This window comes from Phoca vitulina, unplaced genomic scaffold, assembly GCF_004348235.1.
Source record: "Phoca vitulina isolate PV1807 unplaced genomic scaffold, GSC_HSeal_1.0 scaffold6, whole genome shotgun sequence".
NCBI lineage: Eukaryota > Metazoa > Chordata > Mammalia > Carnivora > Phocidae > Phoca > Phoca vitulina.
In genome coordinates this window covers 57,692,033-57,715,267 of record NW_022589709.1, presented here as the reverse complement: position 1 = coordinate 57,715,267, position 23,235 = coordinate 57,692,033, and the positions used below count along the sequence as shown (strand labels likewise).

Here is a 23,235-nt window from a genome sequence, read left to right as displayed (position 1 = left end):
GAGGCGCTTTTTGTATTTCAGTTCTTTTCCTTGTATGTAGATACCAAAAGGAAACTCGGCACTGGGCATGTTCGGATGTTGAATGGTTTGCTGATAAGCAACAGCCTCCCGGAACCAAAGACTTAAAATAGTCGTCTCCCCCCCGCCCCCCCGCAGGAGCTGCAAATGGTATCTGCCAAACAGATGACAAAGTACCTTGGACTGAATCACACACAGACAGCATTTTGTGCAGAACGCACGGCCCAACTCTTGTAATTACTGTTTATAGCTGCCCAAGGCTGACCAGGAGAGGGCAAACCCAAGAGGAAATAAGTTTCCTGAACCTTGGAGAAATGGCTGTGTGTTAATTAAAGGCTAGGACGGGTACTTTTCAAACGGGCTCCAAGTTGTTCTTGAGATCACAGTTCACAGCACGTTTCCTCTGGAGGGAGCGAGTAGATAATTGGGATTTTTTTTCCCTTTTTTTTTCTTTTGCCGTTTTACCGCCCCCTCCCTGGTTTGGCCTTATGGCCTTGAACCCACAGTGAATTGAAGAGAGAAAGAAATGGATATGTCTGACCCCAATTTTTGGACTGTGCTCTCAAACTTTACTTTGCCTCATTTGAGGAGTGGGAACAGGCTTCGGCGGACACAAAGGTAAAAAAACCGCGGGGATACTTTGCCTGGAGAGGGAATGTGTTGGCTTTGGAGGCGGCCAGACTGCCCCAGCCCCTTAGCAGCTGGGGTTTTGTTTACTGGGCGACAGTTTGGAAAGTTTCTCCCCTGCCAGGGGGGCACTGTTTCAGGTATTCTGTCATCCTTGCGGATTTCCTGCGTAATCCTGCTGGCCTGTGCTTCTCGAGTTGTTCTTCTGAAATGTGGGTGAGAAGGGGATGAGTTGTGAGTAGAGGGGGGAGGAAAAAGGGAGGAGGAGAGATACTTTGTCTGTCTCTGATCTGATCAGATTCATCTGCTTCCTTCACTCAGGCACTGGAGGCTTCTGCTTCCCTTTGTAGAGCCTTTCAGATGTTCCCTTCTATTAAATATTTGACCTTTATAAGATGCAGATGTGCAATGCAAGGATCGCTCCAGTTAGCCTGTTTCGTATTGTCTGCTTGAAAGAGACAGGTCTGCATAACTTTGCCATTTTGTTTTTTTACTGGTTTGCTGACATTTATTCCTACTACAGGCTGGCCTTTTCATTTTGTAACATATTTGACAGAATAGGTGGAGGACAAGAGAATTTTAAAATCAGGATGAAGCTGGTGGCAGAAGTGAAAGGCAGTTCAGAGTTAGTTGCTGACACTCAGATTGAGAGAATATGATTTTGGAGGGGAGTGTTTCTCTTCTCTCCCCATTGTGTCCGGCACAGAAAGGTGGCATTATTGTGGTTTTAGAAGGGCGTGCCTTCTGAGTTGCGTAACTCTAGGTTCTTCGTTTTTCTTCGCAACTTGACTTGCACGGTCCCCATGAATGTGTTTAAGAGCAATGGTGCCCTCACATAAACAGGATGCTGCCTATCAGGTTGGGAGCTTCATAATCTCTGTGCTCCAGTGTGTAAAGAACACAAGAAATGGTGTATTCTCTTTGTTATATCCATAACTTTGTGTAGCGTGAATGCAGATACCTCATACTTTGGAAAACTTAGTAAATTTTCCTTCCGAAATTTCCCATGGTATTTTGTAGATTTCAGAAGCATCCTGCAATACTCTGACGTGCCGTATTTGTAGGCGCATGTGCAAATATACACCTATAAAACACACACACCTCTGTCTGATCCTGAGTAGACTTTAAAGTCATACTTACCTTTAATACAACCTGAACAGTGTTGGTCTCACGAAACCATGTTAGAGTCTAGATTTAAATTAAGGTTAACTAGGCTTTTCTTGTTCTGCTCCATGTGTTCAGAGACCTGACCTTTCGGTGTTGGTCGTTTTTATTCAAGATGTGTCATCCTTGTCCCCCCGCCCCCAGCAAAATAAATGCAACTTATTAGTTGAAGAGATAATGCTGTCTATGAACAAGACCACAACTTTCGTGGCAGTACATTCTATAACTTCTTACCTTTCACGTTTGTCAGGGGCCCTTAAATATTTGAGTGGTGTGGTCCTGGCTATGATGCGGTCTCTACTCTCACCTGAAGCCACTCCTCAAAGAGATTGCGCTGTTCTGACATCGCACCTGTGTGTCTGCACCTGAAGAGCGGTTGGAGCCTTTCTTTGCCCCGTCTACCTGTTGACAATATTACTGAGAATTCTCAGGCTAGTCTGACCCTGACTTTCCAGCCCAGGGCATTCCAATCCAGAACACTGCAATTCAGACAGCTCACATTGGCAGAGAGCCTGAGTTCTAAGTTCCTTCTTAAAGAACTGAAGTAACTTAGGCTCTTCCCAGCAAAGTGGGCAAGTGTGGGAGGCCTTTCCCCACTCCCCAAGTCACAGACCCGTTTTTTCAGTTCAGTGAAACAGAAAAGGGGGTGGATTTTCTTCCCTCCCTTCCTATTAGTGGAAGTTGTCCCAGCCTGTTTTGTGACTGGGGATTTCCAGGATTCTCGGAGTTTGGAGATAGGTTTCCTGAAGATCACCTCTGTGTACATCTACTTATTATCGGTCTCAAAGGACCAGCACTGCTTTATATTTATTATGTAGATTTGGAAACTTGAAGGGCAGGTGTCTTCCTGTCTAGGGCGATATATGTAGCTGTTGCATTCTCTTATTATACAGTGATCAATTCCAGCTCTGTGTCCTTCCCAAGGGCGCGTAGCACATGCTTACAGTGGGACTCTTCCCATTCTGTGACCTCCCTTCACTGCTCTAAATGCTATGTCCTCCTCCAACTGCCACATTAACCCCATTCTGCACCTGGCTGATCAGGTTCCCTAAGTCTGTCCTTTCAAAAGGACCTCCTCAAGTTGTCTTTTTGCCAGTCTCACTGTGAGTGTACCCAGTGTCCAGGTGAGGACACCTGTCCCTCGCCCTCAGGTGCGTAAGCCCTAGCCCTGGGAATATCTCTCCTGCCCAGACTTAGCTTTTTTTCTGCATACTTGCTGACTTTGTCCAACTGATCATTCATTTTACATGGTTTTTTTTTTTTTTTTTCCCTAGCCACTTGTTCTCATTCACGTTGTAATTTAGAGGACTTTATCTTAACCTTTTCTTTAATATCAGCTTCTCGCATTGATCAAAGAGTAAATCCAGCTTTGAGCATGTGAATGAACATCTCAGAGCTTTTTGGGGTGGGGTGTGTGTACCATTTAGACAAAAGAAGGAGAGTTGAAGGGTTTCACACTCTTCCCTCAAGTCTATATTATGGTAGACATTTTCATCATGGAAGCCTTTTTGGTTGGTTCCATCGCATTTGCCTCGCCGATTCAGCATGGTACTGGTTTGTTGCTTTGCTCTGTCACAGGAAAACTTTGAAAGTTTCTTTTCCAGCTGGGCCTGCCTGGGCCTGTAACTTTAAACTCTCTGGGTTCTTAGAGGATCGTACAGACCTAATCTCAGGCCTAGATTTTTACACAGTATTGAATTGATATTCCTTGTCCTGCGTCCCAAAGACAGTTTATTGTCCCCTTCAGGCTTTTTTGTCTTGACTGTGGCAGACAACAGGTTGTCTGGATGCGTGTGGACTTTGTCTCCTGTCTTGCTGGAAAGCTTACATAGTCCATTGGAAACACTTTACTTTTTTATCATATATTCTTTATTTTATGGGAAATTATCTGTTTTTTAATTTTATGAAAACTTCTATAAATACTCTATAAAGTCTTAAACCTTTCAAAATATCCTTACTTTCTCTTACCTTGCTGTCATTTAACATTGAGTTTAAGTGATACAGTCTTAAAGCTTATACTTCTAGGGAATATTTGCCTGGAAGAAAACCTCATATGTTCTGTCAACAAATTATTAACACATGAAGTCCAACAATGTATGAAAACAGACATCATGACCAGTTTATCCCAGGTATGCAAAGATGGTTCAGCACTAGAAATCAATCAATGTAATCTGTCACAGAAATAAGCTAAGTAAGGATTATCACATGATCACATTAGTATATGTGGAAAAAGCACTCGAGAGGATTCAGTACTCACTCATGACAAAAACTCTCAGAAAACCAGGCGCGGAGGGGAACTTCATCTACTCGATGGAAAATATCTACGGAAAACCTACAGCTAGCACATACTTAATACAGTAGTCCCCCCCTCAATCTCTGATTTCACTTTCTGCAGTCCCCGTTATCTGTGGTCAGCCACAGTCCAGAAGCCAATGATAGTGGCCTAAGACTAGGTCCCAGTGCCTACGTCACTCGCCGCACTGCATCTCATCACACACACATTTTGTCATCTTACATCGCAAGAGACAGAGGCCATATTCACCTGACTTTTATTATAGTTTGTTGTTATAATCTATTTTATTATTAGTTACGGTTGTTAATCTCTTATTGTGCCAAATTTATGAATTACATTTTATCATCGGTATCTATGTATAGGAAAAAACATAGTGTATATATAGGGCTCAGTACTATTTGCAGTTTTAGGCATCTACTGGGGGTTTTGAAACATATCTGTGAATAAGGGGAACTAGCATAGTGAGAAACTTGGAGTTTTCCTTGCTTACATCAGGTAGAAGGTAAAAATGTCCCATCTCATCACTTCTCTTTAACAGGAAACAGTTTCTTTTTTTATGTTTGGCTTTGTCTCCCCTGCGCCTATGTTATTTCTGCAAGGCTAAGTCAGTACAGCCGTTCACCTGCTGCTTGGAGGGACAGAAATCCAGCGCTGCTATATGTTACTCCTTAGGTTTATAACATTTTTCCCCCTTTGGATTAAAAACTTTGTGGGGGGAGGGAAGAAGATCCAGCTTCTCTCTCTCTCTCTCTCTCTCTCTCTCTCTCTTTAAGCTTCTTTTTTTACTTACATCACATATGTAAGGAAAGGACTAACATTGGTCTATAAATATTGCTGCTCAGTTTTGAGGTGCGACTTTAGTGTTGCTAAAGCACAATTTAGAGATTCTAGAAGATGTTTGGTTTTTAACCTTAATGGTCAGAAATCTCATACTTTCATTGAGCTTATGTGACAATATCCAAATCTCAGTGACAACTGAATCAAGTGTCATTATCCATGCCAGTGGGCAGCTTGCGACTCAGTCACTTGGAGCAAGTTTCCTAATGTATTTTGCCGAGAACCCACGGGATAAAAGTTGGTTTTGGGGTTTCATGTGTGTGTGTGTGTGTGTGTGTTTTATGTTTCTGAATTCACATTCCTAAGCGGTTGCCCTGAACAGCAGTTACATTTGGGGATCTTAAACTCACCGCTGCAACTGTCAGAATGTATTGAATTTTTATGTATGCTACATCTTCTTTTCAGAAACATCTGTAGTGTTGGGTGAGCTTTTGTTTTTGCTCATGAATATGTGTCTTTAAAAAGTATGGAGAACACACTTGTCTCTTGTCCTGACACGTTGAGTATTATTGAGTTTGTACTCACCCCTTCTGCGGAAAGTCCAGTTAAATCCACATTTATTGAGCATCTGTTGTGTGCCTGAGCATTGTGGCTCAAAGGTGAGTCATAGGATTGCCTTCAGTGCAGTCATGGGAATGAATCATTGCAAACCAGGGCAATAAAGAAGTATTTGTAAGGTACATATAAGCCTTAGGAGTGGTCATTGGGGAAGGGAGACTTTAGTCTCAAGGAGCCAAAAGAGAGACCACATAGAAGAGGCATCACCTCAGGGAGGTTTTAAAGGATAGTTTGGTATTTATCAGACAGAAGGATGGGGCCTTCCCAAAGGACAAAAGAAATGGTGTGAACAAAGGCATAGTGGCCTTAACAGAGTTCAAGGGACCACACATAGCTCGGTATTGCTGGAGCATAAACAACCAGAAGCATAACTCAGTACTGCTGATGCATGAAGTTTGGAGAGGCAGTGTAATATACCACAGTGCTGAAGAGGATTGATCTAAAGCCGGTTCACCTGGGTTTGAATGAGATTGGGGAAGTTCGTTGGACTTCAGTTGCTCCATCTATAAAACAGGGACAAGTAAATTACTCACAGGATTGTTATAGTGAGTAAAATATGTTCATATGTATAAAATGGTTAATGCAATGACTGGCACGCAAAAACCCTGTAAATACTGGGGCACCTGGGTGGCTCAGTCGGTTGGGCATCTGCCTTCAGCTCGGGTCGTGATCCCAGGGTCCTGGGATCGAGTCCCGCATCGGGCTCCTTGCTCAGTGAGGAGCCTGCTTCTCCTCCTCCTTGCCTGTGCTCTCTGTTGCTGTCTCTCTCTTTCAAATAAATAAATAAAATCTTTAAAAAAAAAAAAACCCTGTAAATACTAAGTATTCACGTTGTTTCTATCATTACAACAAGGGGATGAGTATTGGGTGATGAGGCTAAGGACGAGAGTTGAGGCACTTGATATTTGTAGGTGCTTGCTTGGCCTTTCCCCAAAGGGAGAAGGCATGTCTGGCAGCGCTGGGGAGTTTAGGTCTGGAAGGGAAGGGTGAGACCTGGAAACCAATTAATAAGTTATTGCAGTAGCCTGTCTAAAGGGTTTTGCAGATCTGACCAAGGAATATGGTGAGATTGTGGCTTTGAGAGACACTGAGGATATAAAGTTGATCAAAGTTGATGAGCCACTGGCTCTGAGAGACAAGGAAACATTCCACAGTGGCCCTGGGGATTTTGACCTGGGGGACCAGGGAGATGAACGAACTACCTGTACATGCAAGAGTGGGGGAAGGGAAGACAAAAGAACTTGTACTCATTCCTTTGATCCCCAGAAGCCTAGTCAATCTACGTTTATTGAGCATCTAATGTATACTGAATACCACGGAGCATTCATTCCTTCACTCAGCCAAGATTCACAGCACCAATATCCTGTGCTGTGCAAGGGCTATAATGGTGAACAAGACAGAGTGTTTAGGCCTTGCAAATAAGCATCTAAATAAGTCAGTTGCCCAATGGTGGTCAGTGTTCCAAAGGCTATAAGCAGGTGTCGAGAAGAGAGTCACAATGTGAGGGGCTACTTTAGATAATGTGGTGAGGGAGTGTCATTGAACAGGAGACCTAAAAGATGGGAAGGAGCCATCCGTGGGGAGTATCTGGGGTAGGCATCTGGGAAGGGCAAGGGCTCTGAGGCAGGAAGGAAAGAGCCCCCAGGCAGGAAGTTTTGGATGTGAGGGTTCAAGGCACCAGGGAGGCTGGACCAGAAATAATAAGCTTGAGAGTCATCATTAGGACCATTTGAGGAATATGTCAGATAAATCTGTGGGAGAACTAAGGATGCCCCATTTAAGGAGTGGGCTGAGATGCAGGCAGGCACAGGGAAGGAGGCCTGGAGGAGAGTCTGGTAAAAAGGAAGCCACACAGTGTACTCAGATCCCAAGAGGAGGCCGGGCAGCGCTGTCACTCCACAGGGACACAGAAGGACAGCAGGGAAGGCAGGGATGCGCTCAGCATGAACACCAGCCGTGGTGGTGGGGTAGTGGGGGGGGGGGGGCGCGGCCGAGGAGCCAGGCGACAGCCGCCAGTGAGGAGTGGCAGACCATGGGTGGTAACCACTCTCTGTGGGTAGCTGACTACCGCGGTGACACATCACTGTGTCCTGGCTCCTGCACACTCACAGCTGGCCCATCGGCTCTTCTCCCTGAAGCATATCCCCTTACTCACTGTTGCTCACTTTACTGTCTGCTTCATCGCCCAAACGGGCAATGACAGTTTCCTTTTCACCACCTCGCTGGAAGCTCAGGCTCTGTCCACTGCCTTCTGAGTGTCTCCTTCCTAAGTGCTCTGGCTTCAGATCCCTCGCTCTGAGTGCCTCTGGCTACCCCCCACACACACACAACCCGCCGCCCACCAGCACTTTGGCTCCGGAGCTTGAGCTCTGCCTCACCCCACAGCCGGTTCCACAGGAGGCTGAAACCTAGCTCACTGGTTGGCCTCCTCGCAGGCTCTCCACACCTGACCTGCAGGCTCGGCCCCTCCCCGAGTCTCTGTACCCATTTCCTCCCACTCCATGCTCTGCCCAGGCCTGTTTCCTAACTGCTTCCTTTCATCCCTCTCCTTTCTTCAAGCTCCAGACTGTTTTCTGCAGGCGGGACAGGCCTGCCTGTCACTGCAGGACTCACCCTTCAGTCCGCCTCTCGTGATTAGCTCCAGCATTGGTGCTTGTCCGTGAAACCCTCACTCATGGGTCCTCCTCTCCTAGCCTAGTAGGAGGTACTCTGAGGGAAGAGGAGAAAGCTGAGAGCCCAGCCAGGAGCTCCCAGCAGCTCTCTGAGTGCCGTCTGGGCAGAGCCTGGATGCCCCAGACCAAAGCAGCATGTTCTTACAGACTCCTTGTGTATCCTGTACCCTGTTAAAGCTTACCAGGTACAAAGGACATGAGCAGGAATACACATATGGTGATAATGTCATTTTTATTCTCTAGTGTGAAGCTTTCCGTAGGAGATTACCGATTGTTTTGCCCCTTTGAATAGGTAGGTCTCCTGACGGTTAAGAGGGAGGGAGAAAGGAGAGAGAAGGAAAGAAATGAGAAGGGAGTGTGTGTGAGAGAGAGTGCAAAAGGTAGATTTTAGAAGAAGTTCTTTAAAAATAAACCGTTAGACTATGGGGCCTGCTCCATGGGCAGGCGTGGGCTATCCATTACTAGGACTTGTCAGCACTGGAAGGAGTGTGTGTATGTGTGTCACTAAGTTCACAGAGACAGGGTAGAACATTATATGCTTTATGGCTTTTCTTGCTTCTCTTTACACATAGGTCCTGTTATCAGAAGCCCAGGTAGTATCTTTAAACAAGAGGATCCTAAGCCTCAAGATAGAGGCCATCTGCCTTTTGGGCTGAAAACTGACAGATGTTGGGGTTAAGTAATCACTCGAGTCCCTGTGTGGAAATGGATCATAGAGGAGAAAACTGGGAATGGGACTCCTTCTGAATAATTTGGGAGACTCCTCCTTGTATTGGCTGAAATGGAAATAGGCTGGTTTCTCAGAGAGATTAAGACTGGAAGCCCCTCACCTCCCCCCCCCCCACTCCCATACACACCCATTTCTTGTGTGAGTGAGCATGCATAAACTATTTTAATCTGAGCTGTCTTTACTACATGTAACCTAGTCATTTGGGAGTGACGTCATGGTAACTGAGTAATCCCTTTGAAAGTTAAGTGGTAGAGCCAAGATATTAAAATGGTCCTGGGGCTACCTGGATGAAAGTGGGAGCAGGGTGTGTATAAATCCATTTATTAGAGGCACAATCTCTATCAGTGGAAGTCTTGACTCTGAAGTAGCAAATTTGGTTTTTGTGGTATGTGGGACATTGTGTAACTAGAAAGATCTCTAAATAGAAATTCCCATGGTTGTTAACACTTGTAGTTCTGGTTCTTTATTTTCTTTTCCTCTATCTTGGTAATTAGGAAAGTTCCCTTGCGAACTTGGTTGTAAATTCTGAAAGTGTTGACCTTAAACCTTATTAATAGAATGAGAGGATCTGCAGGAGGTTTAGCTACACTAATCGCCATTGGACATGCTTATTAGAGAAGGAGTATACCAGTATCAGCCTGAAACATCATACTATTGTGTTGTTTCGTTTTGTTTTTTTAAAGGCCTGAGCAGAGAACTTAGGCTTTGATCAGCATTTGAAGGTGAAACAGACTGGTAAGGAGAATGGGCAGTCATTGCTTGGGTTGTCACAGAACCCTGGGACTTTGTACATTCCACTGACTTTGTGATCTTAGATTTATCCATGGCTCAGATTGTGTTCCAGTCTGGGATCTCTTAGGAAACTGTAATTGCAGGCAAACATTACAGGCAAAATCCAGATCTTGGCATGTGGTCACCCAGCGGCCATTTATGTTCTGAAGTTCTCAAGTAAGCTTTTGCTCTTCCAAGGTAAGAACCAGCTCCATGTCCCTGGAAACTTTATAACATGACATGGCAGTTCAAATTCCAGATCTCTTTGGGAGATAATGTATTAGTTCGCCAGTGAATCACCTGGGCGGGAGGAATGAGGAGCTGATGACACTTGCTGAGGGCTCCTAGGGTCATAGAATCAGAGAGGGAAGAAAACTGATGGATTCACGAGGCTCATTTTGCCTGATGAGTATTTGCTGAAGCTGTTTTTGCTATGCTTTATTATAATTTTAAACATTACAGTGCATGTTGATGTCTCAGGACCCTGACTTTGACCTTACTGCATTTCTCTCTTGAGTCACTTAGAATATTGTCTAGCCACTGCCAGAATTCTTAGCTACTAAATTAGAAGAAAATCACTGAACCTATAGCTTGCATAAAAAATCACCTATATCCCTTTAACATTCATACCTTTTAAAATACTATATGATGGGGATCCTTAAATTGGAAATCATAATTATTAAATGTTTTACTTTTACAGATATATGGAGGGGTTAAGAGAAAACAGTGTATTTGTCATGGGAAAATCTGCCTGCTGAATAAAGCACTCTAGGAAATATGGTAAATGAAACCTTTGTTACTGTAAAACAATAGCCATTAAGTGACTATTATGTAATGTTATTTCTTACGTCTGATTTGGAATGGCTTGTTGATCTTGAAACTTGAGATAAAATTCCTGTAAAAATACTACTTTCATTTGGCTAATCTCAAGACTTTGGATACAAAATCAAAGACTTTTCCAAGTGGATTACCTTGGTCAGACATTGAGCCCTAGAGATATTGAAGCCATGTCGGATAGATTTTTTTTTCCATGTAAGGATTAATTTTATCCACTTGGTATTCTCCGTTTGAGTACCCATCCCAATAAACACAAATTATTTGCTAATCCAAAAAATGGTTCATGGTACAATTAGCCTACGCTTGCTCAACCACTCCAAAGGGCACAGAGGTGGCAGAACAGCTGGTAGGCACTCTCACCTAACTTGGCGGGTTGAATGGTTGATGATGCATTTGCATTTTCCATAAACGATGGATTTTTAAGCAAAGGAAGTTTTTAATCTTAGATCTCAAATGGCCATAGCGGCTAATAGTGGAACAGGGAGAGGTATGGGATAGTCCAGGGGTGTGTTAGGTCATAGTTCTTTTTATGGATTCTGCAAAATGAGCTTCTGTGCTTACAAATCATAATTTCCTGTGTGTTTTAGGATTTGATATTTGGGGTTAGATGTTTGGACCCAGAGAGTTAGTAAGGGATAAAACTTGCCATATTTTTACTTATGTGACCTATAAAATTTATATGTAGTATTCTTTGTCAGTAGTTGTTTTCTCTGTAGTCAATTTCAGATGAGTTAGCCTTCCAAATCTAGGATTTTTAAGGTGAGAAATTAATAGTGGTTTGTATAAGCCTTCTTAACATAAGAATCCAGGCTCAAGAGTTCCACTCTCTTCAGTCCGGTTCTTAGAGCTTGGTGGTTTTGATGCCATTTTACCGGCAACATAATTGCCCAGATGCCTTCTAGGTAGGTAGACCAGTTTTTTTGAAATTGTGATTGATGACGTATCATTTGTTGGCTTCTTAAAAGAAATTCTTTAAATAATAGAAGTTGTGGTTTGTCTTACCTTATGAGAATGAACCTTAAAATTAGTCTACCTTCTCACACCAGACCTAGGGTGATTTGGGAGTCAAAAGGTACAGATAATTGATGTTTAGCTATTAATATGATGCAACCTTTTGATGCCATTCCTAGGAAACACATTCCATGGAATGGGTCCCGGGTTTAAAAATCCATGAGGAAAAGGGTTCTGACTCCTGGCACTAACAGACATATTCAGAAATGTTGTATTCAAGCCAGAGTAAATATATATGCCCTTTACACTTTCAGTTAGCAGAAGTCACCTCTAAACACTTATTTTGGCATTAAGGAAGCTCGTCATGACCTATTGTTCCAGAAAGATTATAGTTCTCGTTTTAAGCCAGTTTTCTAGTTCCCGTGTGAGTGGCGTGCCCAGCCCAGAGCCGAAGAAACAAGCTTGGCTTTTCAGACCTTCCGTTCTTTTAGGTGTGTCCTGCGGGCAGTGGCCTGTAGCTGTTTCTTCAGCCACTTAACAGGTTTGATTTCAAATCTATTTAATAAGAAACTAACATGTTTGGAGGGGATTCATGGCCCAACATTTATGGACTTTGTTGGGAAGTTCCAGGTGTGTATATATCTTGAACTCTATGTTAAGGCATGTTAGACTAAAATGATGTCGGTTTTATTTTGCTTGTTTTGTTTTTGCCTTCTAGTCATAGACTGAGTTCCTTAGGATGTCTTAGGGATCGGATTGGGACGGGACAGCCCCTGGTCCTCGAGGCCATGCAGCTCCTCTGTCAATTTCTTTTCTTTGGTTACCTTGGCAGCACTAAAGAGGAGTCAAATGATTATAAACTGGACCTAAAGATAGAGCAACCAGAGGCTCAGAACTGGGGCATTAACCTCTGAAGCGTGGGACGTTGTTTTTATTTAAAAATACTTGGAGGGGTTATTAATGAGTTACACATTTCTGTGTGATCCTTTTCCTGCTTTGTGGCTTGCGGATAGCCTGAATCACCTTCTGAATCCTGATAACCTAATAACCTAGTTTGACGACATTTGACTTCTGTGCACAGGGTCTGGGGGTTCATCGCATTGCCTCATTTACTTATTTATGTACCAGATATTTATTGAGTAGCTTTTATGTGATCAGGGCTGTGGTTATCACCTGGGAAACAAAGATGTGTATGGCATGATCCTTTTCTTCTAGTGGGATTAGAAAGCAGTATAGCCAGGTTAATTACAGTAACGTGTAAGAACCGGTAGGAGATAGACCCACATCAGCAAAGGAAGAGGGAGAGGCAGAATATCTGTTGAGGCAGTTTGGTATATGTTGTCTCATTTAATCCAATCTATAAGATCTGTTATACAGATGAGACAATTGAGGCTTAAAGAGATTAGTTAACTGTACCCAAATCTCAACGGTACTAAGAGGTAAATCTGGATAGAAACTTAACTGTACTATCCTGTCTCCAAGAGACATAGAGCTCTCACAATATTCTAATTATTGAAAATGATACTTGTAAAGTAAGATTTTAGGTTTTATAGTGCAGAAGCCTTGAGGATATGTGTGGAATACAGAGCCCTGATAATTTTGATCTTTGCTATTAAAATGCCACCTGCTGTCTGTGCGAAGAGAGTGAAAAACAGAAGTCGGTTTTACTTTGTTTTAAAATGCCACCTGCTGATTCTCTCCCATTAATGGAAATTGTATGTGTATTCTCCTGTAATTTCCCCATCTTAAAGTATCAGAGTTTATAATGGTATTTGAGTGGGCGTGTACTTTTAAAATTGAGGTTTTACTTATGATATAGCTCTGAACAGCTTCTGTCTTACAGGCCTTTTGAACGAATAACATTTCTCTGCACCCATGCTTACTTTTCTGAGATTTCACTCTATATATTATAAAATCCTGTCCATTCACATGAATGTATATTTTATGGGGACACATCTCAGAATCACTGATCTTGTAATAGTGCATATAGTTCATTACATAGAAGGACAAAAGTTCTTGCATCTTATATGCAAGTACAGTATGAATGAAAAAAAAAAAAAGATCTGTTGGGATTTTAGAGATGAATTGCCTACAGGCTTCTTCACTTTTTAAAAACATAACAATTCTTTTTGAATATGCTAATGCTAACTACCTTTTTTAAAAAAGGAGATGAGTTGGTAGCATTCACTTAAATACATCTTTTCCTTGGGAGAGCCATTGTGTTTAAAGAACTAAAAAGTGTCTGCTTTGTTATGCATACCACAATTGTAAAAGAATAAAGTGTAAGTAAACCATAACACGCAAAAGGCACAAATACTGTATCCAGAATTCTCTAAACCACAGAATCCTCCACTGGCCATCTCGTGGCTCTCAGTGGTAATTTGAGCTGTTTTTGAGGAATGGCTGCCCTTCCCTGAGGGTAGAATGGAAGAAGTCTTCCCTTCAGGTGCTTTTTCAAATGTTCCAGATGCTCTTCTTCATGGCCACTAACCCAGGCCCAAGCCTTCTTCAGATTCCTACTGACACAAGGTTTACCAGTTGTATTTACTTGCTCTAGAAAAATCAATTCCAGGGAGATAGGTGTGTTTTGTTTTGTTTTAATAAGGTTTATGGAGATAGAATTTACAGATAGTAAAATCGTTCCTTTTAGGTTCGCAGCTCCACGAATTCTGACAAATACACTCATGTAACTACCACCATGATTTCCATACCCTCAAAAAGTTTTAGGTGTTTTTCAATTGTTTGACAATGCTAATACAGGATTAGAGTAAGATGTTTTGTTTTCCTGTCCCCATCCTCCCCTTTTTAAAAAATTAGTTTCCATATGTTATTAAGACTGCACTTGTTTTTTCCCCTAATGTCCTTCTTCTGTGCCAGGATCCCAGCCAGGATACCATGTTACATTGTGTAATCCTTTGTAGAAATCATTTTCATGAGGAAGATGATTAACACATAGTTTGATTACTTGGTTGGTAATATCCAGGAGGTACCAGGAAAATGCACCACGAGATACTTGAAAGAAAAGCATAAACTACCTCAGTCATGTGGTGCATTATTAATATACAAAAGCCCCTTTGAGCCAACATAGGTGAACAAGTTGTAAGAAACCAGATTAACTATTTCCTGCTAGTCAGATTTGTTTGAAATAACCCAGTGTTGTTTAGTGAGGGCCATGAGGTGGAAGATTTGGAAGGTATGTAGTTAATGACATAGATTATGGTCGTGGGAAAATAAACCCAGAGATCCAGAAGGAATCCTGGAGTTTTTCAATGCGAGTGAAGACAGAACAAAACATACATTTTATAAAAGGTAAATTCAAGATCCTTGAATTGCTTTGTAAAATAATTTATCATATCTTACCAGTATTTTTATTATATTTTAATTTCCGTGGAATGTATATAGCTTTTAAAGAAAAATTTAAACGCAATGGATGCTGAAGACAGAATGGAGAAAATTGAAACAACTATGAAATAAAAAAAAAATCTCCCCAAATTCTGCTACTCACACATGACCACTATTAAAATTGTGGGGTTATCCTTCCGAGATTTTTTTTCTGAGTGCACATGTGTGCACATGTGTATATACATACCACAAAACTCACAGTTTATATCTCCTGTCTTATGAGCTGATTTTTTTCCCTTAAAGAGATTGTTTTAGGACGCCTGGGTCTCTCAGTCAGTTAAGCATCTGCCTTCGGCTCAGGTCATGATCCCAGGGTCCTGGGATCGAGTCCCACATCGGGCTCCCTGCTCAGTGGAGAGCCTGCTTCTCCCTCTGCCTGCCGCTTCCCCTGCTTGTGAACACTCGCTCGCTCACTCTCTCTCTCTCTGACAAAAAAATAAAAAAAAATAGAGAGATTCTTTTAAATACCCAGCTTTACAGTAGTATAATTTCCAGAAAATTTGAAAACTACTTCTAAGCTACAAGAAGGTGTGTGGGCGTTATCTATGAAGTTGTGTGGAAGCATTTAAAACCACGTGCTGAAAGCCCCTGAGCTAATGCACAGCCTTCCCGTACGTGGGCGTGGCCGTGGCCGGCTCCCTGGTTTGCAGTGTGAGGGCCCGGCCCCTGACACGGTGATGTCACCTTGGATGGTCTCACTTTTTAGGTGTTGTTTTTCTCTACTTGTATTCAGATCTCTCTTGAAATGTTCCCTTTAAAAATACTAATGTTAACTCAGAAAGATTCCAATTACCATCTCCCCACAGGCTTAAATGTTAAACCTCAAGTTCTAAACTTTATCCCTTATGTATGTGAGCAGGCTTGCCAGATGGCAGGCCAATTAATATATTTTTGCAAGGTGTAGAAATGTTTTTTCTCCATAGGGGAACAATGAATCCATCTGCTCCACATCTTCCTTTCCCCTCTGTCCTTTGGGGAAAATCATCATTTAATTTTCAGAAGTAATTGTGCAACTCTCTAAGTGATACTTTCTGCATTTTAACGGAGATAGTTTTAATAATTGAAACTTTTTCTTACTATAAGGATTTAAAGAACCCTATGTCATGGATTAAAGTATGTGGACATCTAAGTTGCATCCAGGTTATTATTTTCTTTTTGATTGTTGGACATACAGAATTGTGTTTGAAAAATTCATTCAGCGAAGGCTTAACTTGGAAAAGACTTTCAGGAACATGTAATAAAACCCCTTTACTATAAGATGAGGAAACTATTATTTAGGTGTCAGACTTTCAAGCTGGTCAGCAACTTGGAACCTGAATGGTCTCGAATCCTGGTCTTCAGGTTCCAAATGAGGACATCTGTGGTGACAATAGAATCTTGGATTTCTCAGGAGGAATAAAAAGAGCAAGAACCTTGAATAAGATTCACATAGAAGCAACCACACCCTCATTTTCATCGCCTCCTCTCCCCCGAGTTCCAGGCACTGAACTGGACACATCACCCTTAGAGTTTCTTTACATACTCAAGTGGCTTTCAGATCAGCAGGTGATGATGATTAACTGTTCAGTGTATTGTGTTGCCTCCAACTCTGTAGAAGTTCCGAAAGGACAAACGCCACATCCTTTTTTTAAGCACTTTTGTAGTGTGCTGTCTGGACCTGAAATGGATGAATTAGGGAATATATGAATATCAATGGGATTGTTTTAGAGAGTCCTCTCTGGAAGTGTTACAGTTCTAGGAGAGTGACCTCATTGTAGCTTTGCAATAATCTGACACATTATAATACAGAATTTGGTTCCTTTTTCCTTCTCGTATGAAGGATTTCAGTACTGAATATTCCAGAAGCTTCTTTTGGGAGGAGTGTTTCAATTATATCCCTATTTACCAGCATTTTTGCTGTCCTCCGTATTTTGTCATAGGTGGGCATAGATTGGTTAATGTTAAGTGAGAGGAAGGATTTTGACTTGTCATTTTTTTTTCTTTCATTCAACATGAACTTCTTTATCTGTTTTCTTTTCTTTTTTTTTTTTTTTTAATTTTTTTATTGTCTTTATCTGTTTTCAACCTAAGAGAACCTTTGCAAATAGAAAGAGTTCAGGCTTAGGCTTTAGACGTACCTTGGTCGGAATCCAGGCTCTTGAACAAACTAGACATGTGACCTGGTTTCCTCATCCTTAACTAGGAAAAATAACCAGCACACATTTTGTGCCTTTTATAAGGTATGAGCTCGTAGGTTATGGGTAGGCAAACTACAGCCTCTGGGCCCAATCTGGCCCATTGCCTGTCTTTGTACATAAAGCTGTATTAGAACTCAGCCACATCAATTCATTTAGGTATTAACTGTGGCTACTCGTGCCGCAGTAGCAGAATCCAGTAGTTGTAACGTGAGACTCTGACCTGCAAAGCCAAAAATGTGTACTGTCTGGTCCTTTACGGGGGATTTCCCCAGCCCTGTGCCTACAGCAGGGCCTAACAAATGTAGGCACTCAGTGAACAGTGATCTTACCTGGCCTTTAGTCTTCCCATTGATGATTTCAAGTTTAGTCTTACTCTTTAGGCCCTCTTGAAAGATAGTTGTGGTGTGGCCTTCTCTAATGTTCCTTCCAAAGGCCCCATCCACCTCTGGAATATGGCCAAAGCCTTGAGCCATGACACAGGACAGAACATGTTGAAAAAGTTCTCTCCACAACTCCCACACCCTGATAGATAGCATGTCTGGACTTGAATTGGGTGGTGTGCTGGTTGCAGGAATAGAATTTGCTCTAACCCAAGTGTAAATACAGGCGTTCTATGTAGCTGGCAACATGTCCCAATTTAGTTTAGATTATTTCCCACTCTCTTACTAGGTATGTCCGATCTGTACTTCTTCAAAACCTTCCCAATACAACCCCTAACACTGGAATTTTTTTCACTTCTAAAGACATAAACAAATTGCTACAAATTATAAATACCGTGTTTAGCAAAGGACCTCCTTAGCAAAGCAGGAGTTTTCTGACTGAAATGATTGGGCCGTTTGAAAGAGGAAGTTCTCAAAGGAGCGATGAGATTTTGTTTGCTTGTTTATTTTGTTTTGTATTTTAAGCAAAATGAACTCAGAGTTCTCAACAGTTTTGATTAGGGACGCCCTGGTGTCTAGTAGAAAACTAAGACAGGGAACAGACTGGTGGAATGTGCCCAGTGAGGACTTGGTGATGGATGGGTACACGCCAACTCCCACACATGGTAGAGAGAAAGATGGCGGGGCTCTCAGAGGGTTGTTAAGGGCAATGATGAGTGCTTGTTGTTTTTTATTTTAAAAAAGTACTGAGGACTGTTTTTTCAGAATAATAAAAATTTTTCAATATTTTAACATGATCTGTGTCTCTAAAAAGAACTGTGAAGAGATGATAACAGCATTACCCCAAATTTTGTAAAGTCCTTCTTGACTCTCTTTGCTCTTCTTTCCAGTGCACTTCAGTGTTTCTAGTGCTTCTATCCAGGCCTGTTAGCATTTATCCCAACATGTTATAATTCTGTGTGTACTTATCTGAATTCCCAGCTGATGTTGAATGTCTTGAGGCAGAGACTTTCTGCCAGCATGGTACCTGGCACGTAATAGACAGTTGATCAAGGTTTATTGAATGAAAGCACTCCACAGTGAGCATATTCATGCATATAGCCTTTTCTGTCTTTTGGAACTATTTCCTTAGGATAAATTCCCAGAATAGAGATTTCTAGGCCAAAGTGACGTGCATATATTTATGAATCTTGATATATAATGCCAAGTAGCTTTTATGTCTGCTTGCGATTCCTTCCAAGTTTGTGACTCTCCTATTGCATGGTGTGTTATTGCTAGATTGGCAGTCTTGGTGTTCCACATTTTCCCTAGCAAAAGAAATGGAAGGAGGGTACAACATCGCCACATTTAAGTCTGGAGTGAACATTGCATATGCTTAAGGATGAAAAGCTTCTAAAAGAATAAACGTCCCTGCTGTGGGACTTGGAAAATGGAGGGAGGTGGGCAGTAGGGGCAAGGTATAGGATAAAAGATAGATTAGAGGGACAAAGAACTCCTGGGTTCTTTTTAATTGCTCTGAACTTGGACTATATTGTTATCATTATTCCAAGAAAGCATTTGGATATTTTTTATTTGCTTTATCCCCATCAACACATTTAATGTTCAAATATGAAATACTACTAAATGCAAATTGCTGTTAATGCACATTCCAAGGCGTGCTTTTCTCAAGGTTTGAAACTTTTTGTCTAATAGGCATTTCCGTCTTCATTTCATCTGATTTGTGTGTGAAATAAGATTGAGTCTTGTGCTGTGACATTGGGTACCCAGAGCTTTTTTTGAGTTTGATAATTTGCTCTCCCTCATCTAGTGTTTGACTGCCTCATAAATTACCAATGATAAATAGCAGTATCTGCCTTTTGGTACAAGTATGCTATTAATGAACACATAGAATCACCTAAAAGCCACCTTGTAGATGGTATAAAGTTTGTGGGGGCTAAGCTGAATAGAGCAAAGACAGTGTTCAGTTAAAAATACCCTGTGTGGAAAATGAGGATTCTGGGGCGCCTGGGTGGCTCAGTCATTAAGCACCTGCCTTCGGCTCAGGTCATGATCCCACGGTCCTGGGATCAAGTCCCACATCGGGCTCCTTGCTCAGCGGGGAGCCTGCTTCTCCCTCTCCCACTCCCCCTGCTTGTGTTTCCTCTCTCGCTGTGTCTCTCTCTATCAAATAAATAAATAAAATCTTTAAAAAAAAAAAAAAGAAAATGAGGATTCTAATGAGTTGGATAGTTCAACAGATGTTCTAAAGAATTTATGTGTGTTCTGTGTTATATATTCCATTATACACACATACATACACAGATATATCTATATATATGTGTAAATATGATTCACCTGGCTGAGAAGTAAACAGTGAAAAATGTGCTGGATTTTCATCACTTATTTTACTGCACTTGTTGCTAGTAAAGCCCAGGAGTATATTAAAACAAACAACAGGAATGTGAGAGTAGTCGAGGCACTTGTCACCCTGACCATTGCCTTTGGAAGGACCCAAAGGCCAGGACTTATGGGAATGTGGCTGTGTCCCCTGCTCCTTGTGTAGTAAGCTGTGACCTTACAGTATTGGAGCCTGTGTCCCCCAGCGTCTTGCCATCAGAGCATCATCACCTCTTTGTCATAACCACATGAGCTCCCCTAATTAACTATGGCCATGAACGTGCAGAAATCATGTGCTGCACCTGCCTACTTACCAGGCTTGAATTACATTGCCCAACTGGAAAGTAAGATCTTTGAAATAAAAAGAAATTAAGGAATAAAATTGACAAAGCCCTTCTCATTTGCTAGTCTTAAAGTCATTTTCTTTCCTAGAGTTTGTGTTTTGATGACGAAGATCTGAGTATCTTCTAAATAAGAGGGGTGGCAAGCAGAGTTTATCCTAATCCTTTCGGAGCATGGGGGCCATTGCTTCTCATTGCCTGCCTGCCTACTTCAACTTGGCATTTTGGGGAGAAAAATTTTTGGGGGGGAGAGAGAGAACTATGAATGCTCTTAAATGTCATACCACTTGACTGTTAAGACATCATCTCATGATATTAGCTTCTGATGGGGAGAGAGATTCTTTTTGGCTTTGCAGTTGCCTTATAAATGCCTCCGTGTTAATCTGGATACAAACTTTTAGCCTAAAAGGCCTGTGAATAGAGCGAAGTGTTGAGATTTGATTTGTCCATCTGCTTGTGAAAGGTAATTCATGCGTCCATAAGAAGGCTTTGCAAACATAGAATCATTTTCAGGTTAAAAGATCCTCTACCAAATTAGATAGGAAGCTTGAAGCATAGGCCGTAAGCAGTTTTTCCTCCCTTAGTTGCTGCTATGGATCAATATCTTTTATTGACTCTTCTAGGGTTTGCATGCAGTTTTCTATCATGGTCGTTTATGCTAATCAGCATGAAACAGAATCATTGTAAATCATAGCCCCTTAGGCACATTTTTCCCCTCCTGTAATACTTGAGACCACAGAATTCTGTTCAGAAAAGATGAAAAAAACAATCCATCATTTTTTAGTGACACAGGGAACTTTCCTAGATGTGGATGGCAAAGACCCTTCCCTCCTTATCTTTGGGCTTCACCTTATATTTGAATTCAGAATGCAAATGAAAATGAAGCACACCATGCTAAAAAACAAATCAGGTTTAAATTCGCCAGTTACCTTTATTTGTGAAAGTCCAAATATATCACATTAAATATGGAAGGTAGAATAACTATAATATGTTCTATTTTAATGTTTTTACATACAATTATTAAAACTTATCTTCATCAGGAAGGAATGTTTATGTAATTATTGTAAATTATCAGAGTTACTACTTGAAGATGTATAAGGATATTTATTATCTACATATTTAATGATACAATTCAGATAATTAGCGTAGAAGACAGCAGTTTTTTACTTTAATGTTGTACTAAGATAGATGGTTTGACTACTGTTCACATTTATTTGTAGCACAGAACTCATCAGGATATATAGTTATTACAAAAACAAAGGAAAATCTCTTTGTCTTGACCAGCAGCTCATGAATAAGTGTTTTATTCTCTTCAGAGTCCTAACTGTGCCGTGGAAGCAAAGTCGAATCTGGCTGTATCCCATATCCCTGTACACATCCACAGGTGAATGTAAATGTGTTAGGCTCGTCTGTTTTAAGCACTTCAGAGAAAAAAACGTCCTTACTTCCTGGAAGCCACCCCTTAGGGGAGGATCTGTTGTTATGGCCACCTCTGAGTTTAAGAAGATCTGCCTAAAGCAGGGGAGATGTCATTTGGGAGATGAGGCGTGGGATGTGGAGTTGCGTGCAGTCTGCCCTCCATCCTCTGCATCTGTTTGTTCGTGAATTCAGTAAACATTAGCCGAACACCTTCCTTATGTAGGGCATTGTGCTGGGGAGGGAGTGGTAAAGGAGACAGATGGTTCCTGCCCTTTTGAAAGCTTGCAGTTTCATGGGAATTGTGATAGGGGTGGGTCCAGTGGGGGGGGGGGGGCAGGGAAGACGCACAGATTCACAGGAGCTTGCAACATTGTGTGCTATTGTGTATGTGCACTTGCCTCTCTTAGCCATGGCATGGAGGGTCACGAAGGAATAGAAATGGTTTTGAGAGCCTCCCAGGGCCACGTAACAGAAAGCGGGTTATCAGGGAATTAAACCAGGTTGGTAGCTGAGAGAGGAGGCAGTATATGGTGGAGGAGAATATTCCAGGCACAGAGCCCTTGGAGTGAGACTTAAAGAGATTGTATTAGAGTGCTAGAGGCCTGGAATTGACTCTCCTGGCAGGAGGGGCCAATGAAGGGTTTTACCTAGGGCAATGAGTAATAAGATCCCATTTGCCCATTGGAAAGATTCCTAGCATGGAGGAGGAATTGGAATGGGGCAAGGAGGAGGCCAGGCTTCCAGGCCAGAGATGGTGGTGATAAGACGGTCACGGATTTGGTGGCCGTAAGCATGAAAGGAGGTGGAATCCACAGGACTGGTAGACCAGTTGGATGATTCAAGTGAGGCAGGATGGGACTGGGAGCACAGGAAGCAGGACAGGTTGAACAAAGGTGATAATTTTGGTTAGCTCCTGTACATACCCAAGTAGAGATACACAGCTGACTATTGGATGCAAGGGTCTGAAACGTAGGAAAGAGTTCCAGGATGAGGATAGAGACTCATCCACATAAAGATGAATGAAGAGCGTCAGAGTTGATGACTGTCAAATATTTCTCTTCCAGGAGTCTTCAGTGGTTGGGGCTGCCTAGACCCAGGGACAGAATCTAATCTTTCGTGCCCTCTGTGTTCCCAAGTGAAATGGAGGTGAGGGTGGGAGATGATTTGCACATGATCTAAGTAATGAACCATATACTTAACCTTTTCCATTGGTATGTGTGTTTTCTTTTACTTGGGGGTAATGTTGAGAATTTAACCATCGTTGGTCATAGAATCCTACAGCTACTGAAGTTTCTTGCTACTGCTGGTGTTTTCCTTATAGTTAAAAATATATGGGGGAACCTTACTGTCATGTATATTCCATCTCTAAGGAAAAAAAAAATCAGGAGAGAAAGAGATGATAGGAGTGGAGTAAGAAACTGGAGTTGCAAAAGTCTGTGGTATAGTCATAGTGGGTTTTGATTGTTGGGTTTTGTTTGTTTTGCTTTTTTACCCTCTTTGTCTTAAACAGAAAGCATTTTCTATTTAGAAGTCCTCTCTTGGCAGCATGATTTCTGGGTCCACAAAGAGGAAAAATATGGTGGACAGAATGGTAGTTTTAGAAGGAAAGCACGTTTGCTTATATGGGGAAAAGGGTAGGAGGAAGCTAAACAGAAGTTCATTCTTGCTCACTTTATAATCTG

The 23,235-nt window shown here is 41.8% G+C and overlaps 1 protein-coding gene across 11 annotated transcripts in view; it reads left to right on the top strand.

Moving 5' to 3' along the window:
• MAST4 (microtubule associated serine/threonine kinase family member 4) overlaps positions 1-23,235 on the top strand; it is a 543,729-nt gene that overhangs the window by 380,788 nt on the left and 139,706 nt on the right. The window contains exon 1 of one of the 11 annotated variants that reach the window (XM_032404303.1): positions 63-636. The exons of 8 other annotated variants lie outside the window; for them this stretch is intronic. In XM_032404303.1, the coding sequence (XP_032260194.1) occupies positions 545-636 (92 nt within the window). In that variant the 5' untranslated portion in view covers positions 63-544. Of the gene's footprint in view, positions 1-62; positions 637-7,532; positions 12,089-23,235 lie in introns of those variants that run through there. 2 more of the 11 variants (XM_032404307.1, XM_032404306.1) reach the window with 2 other exon arrangements.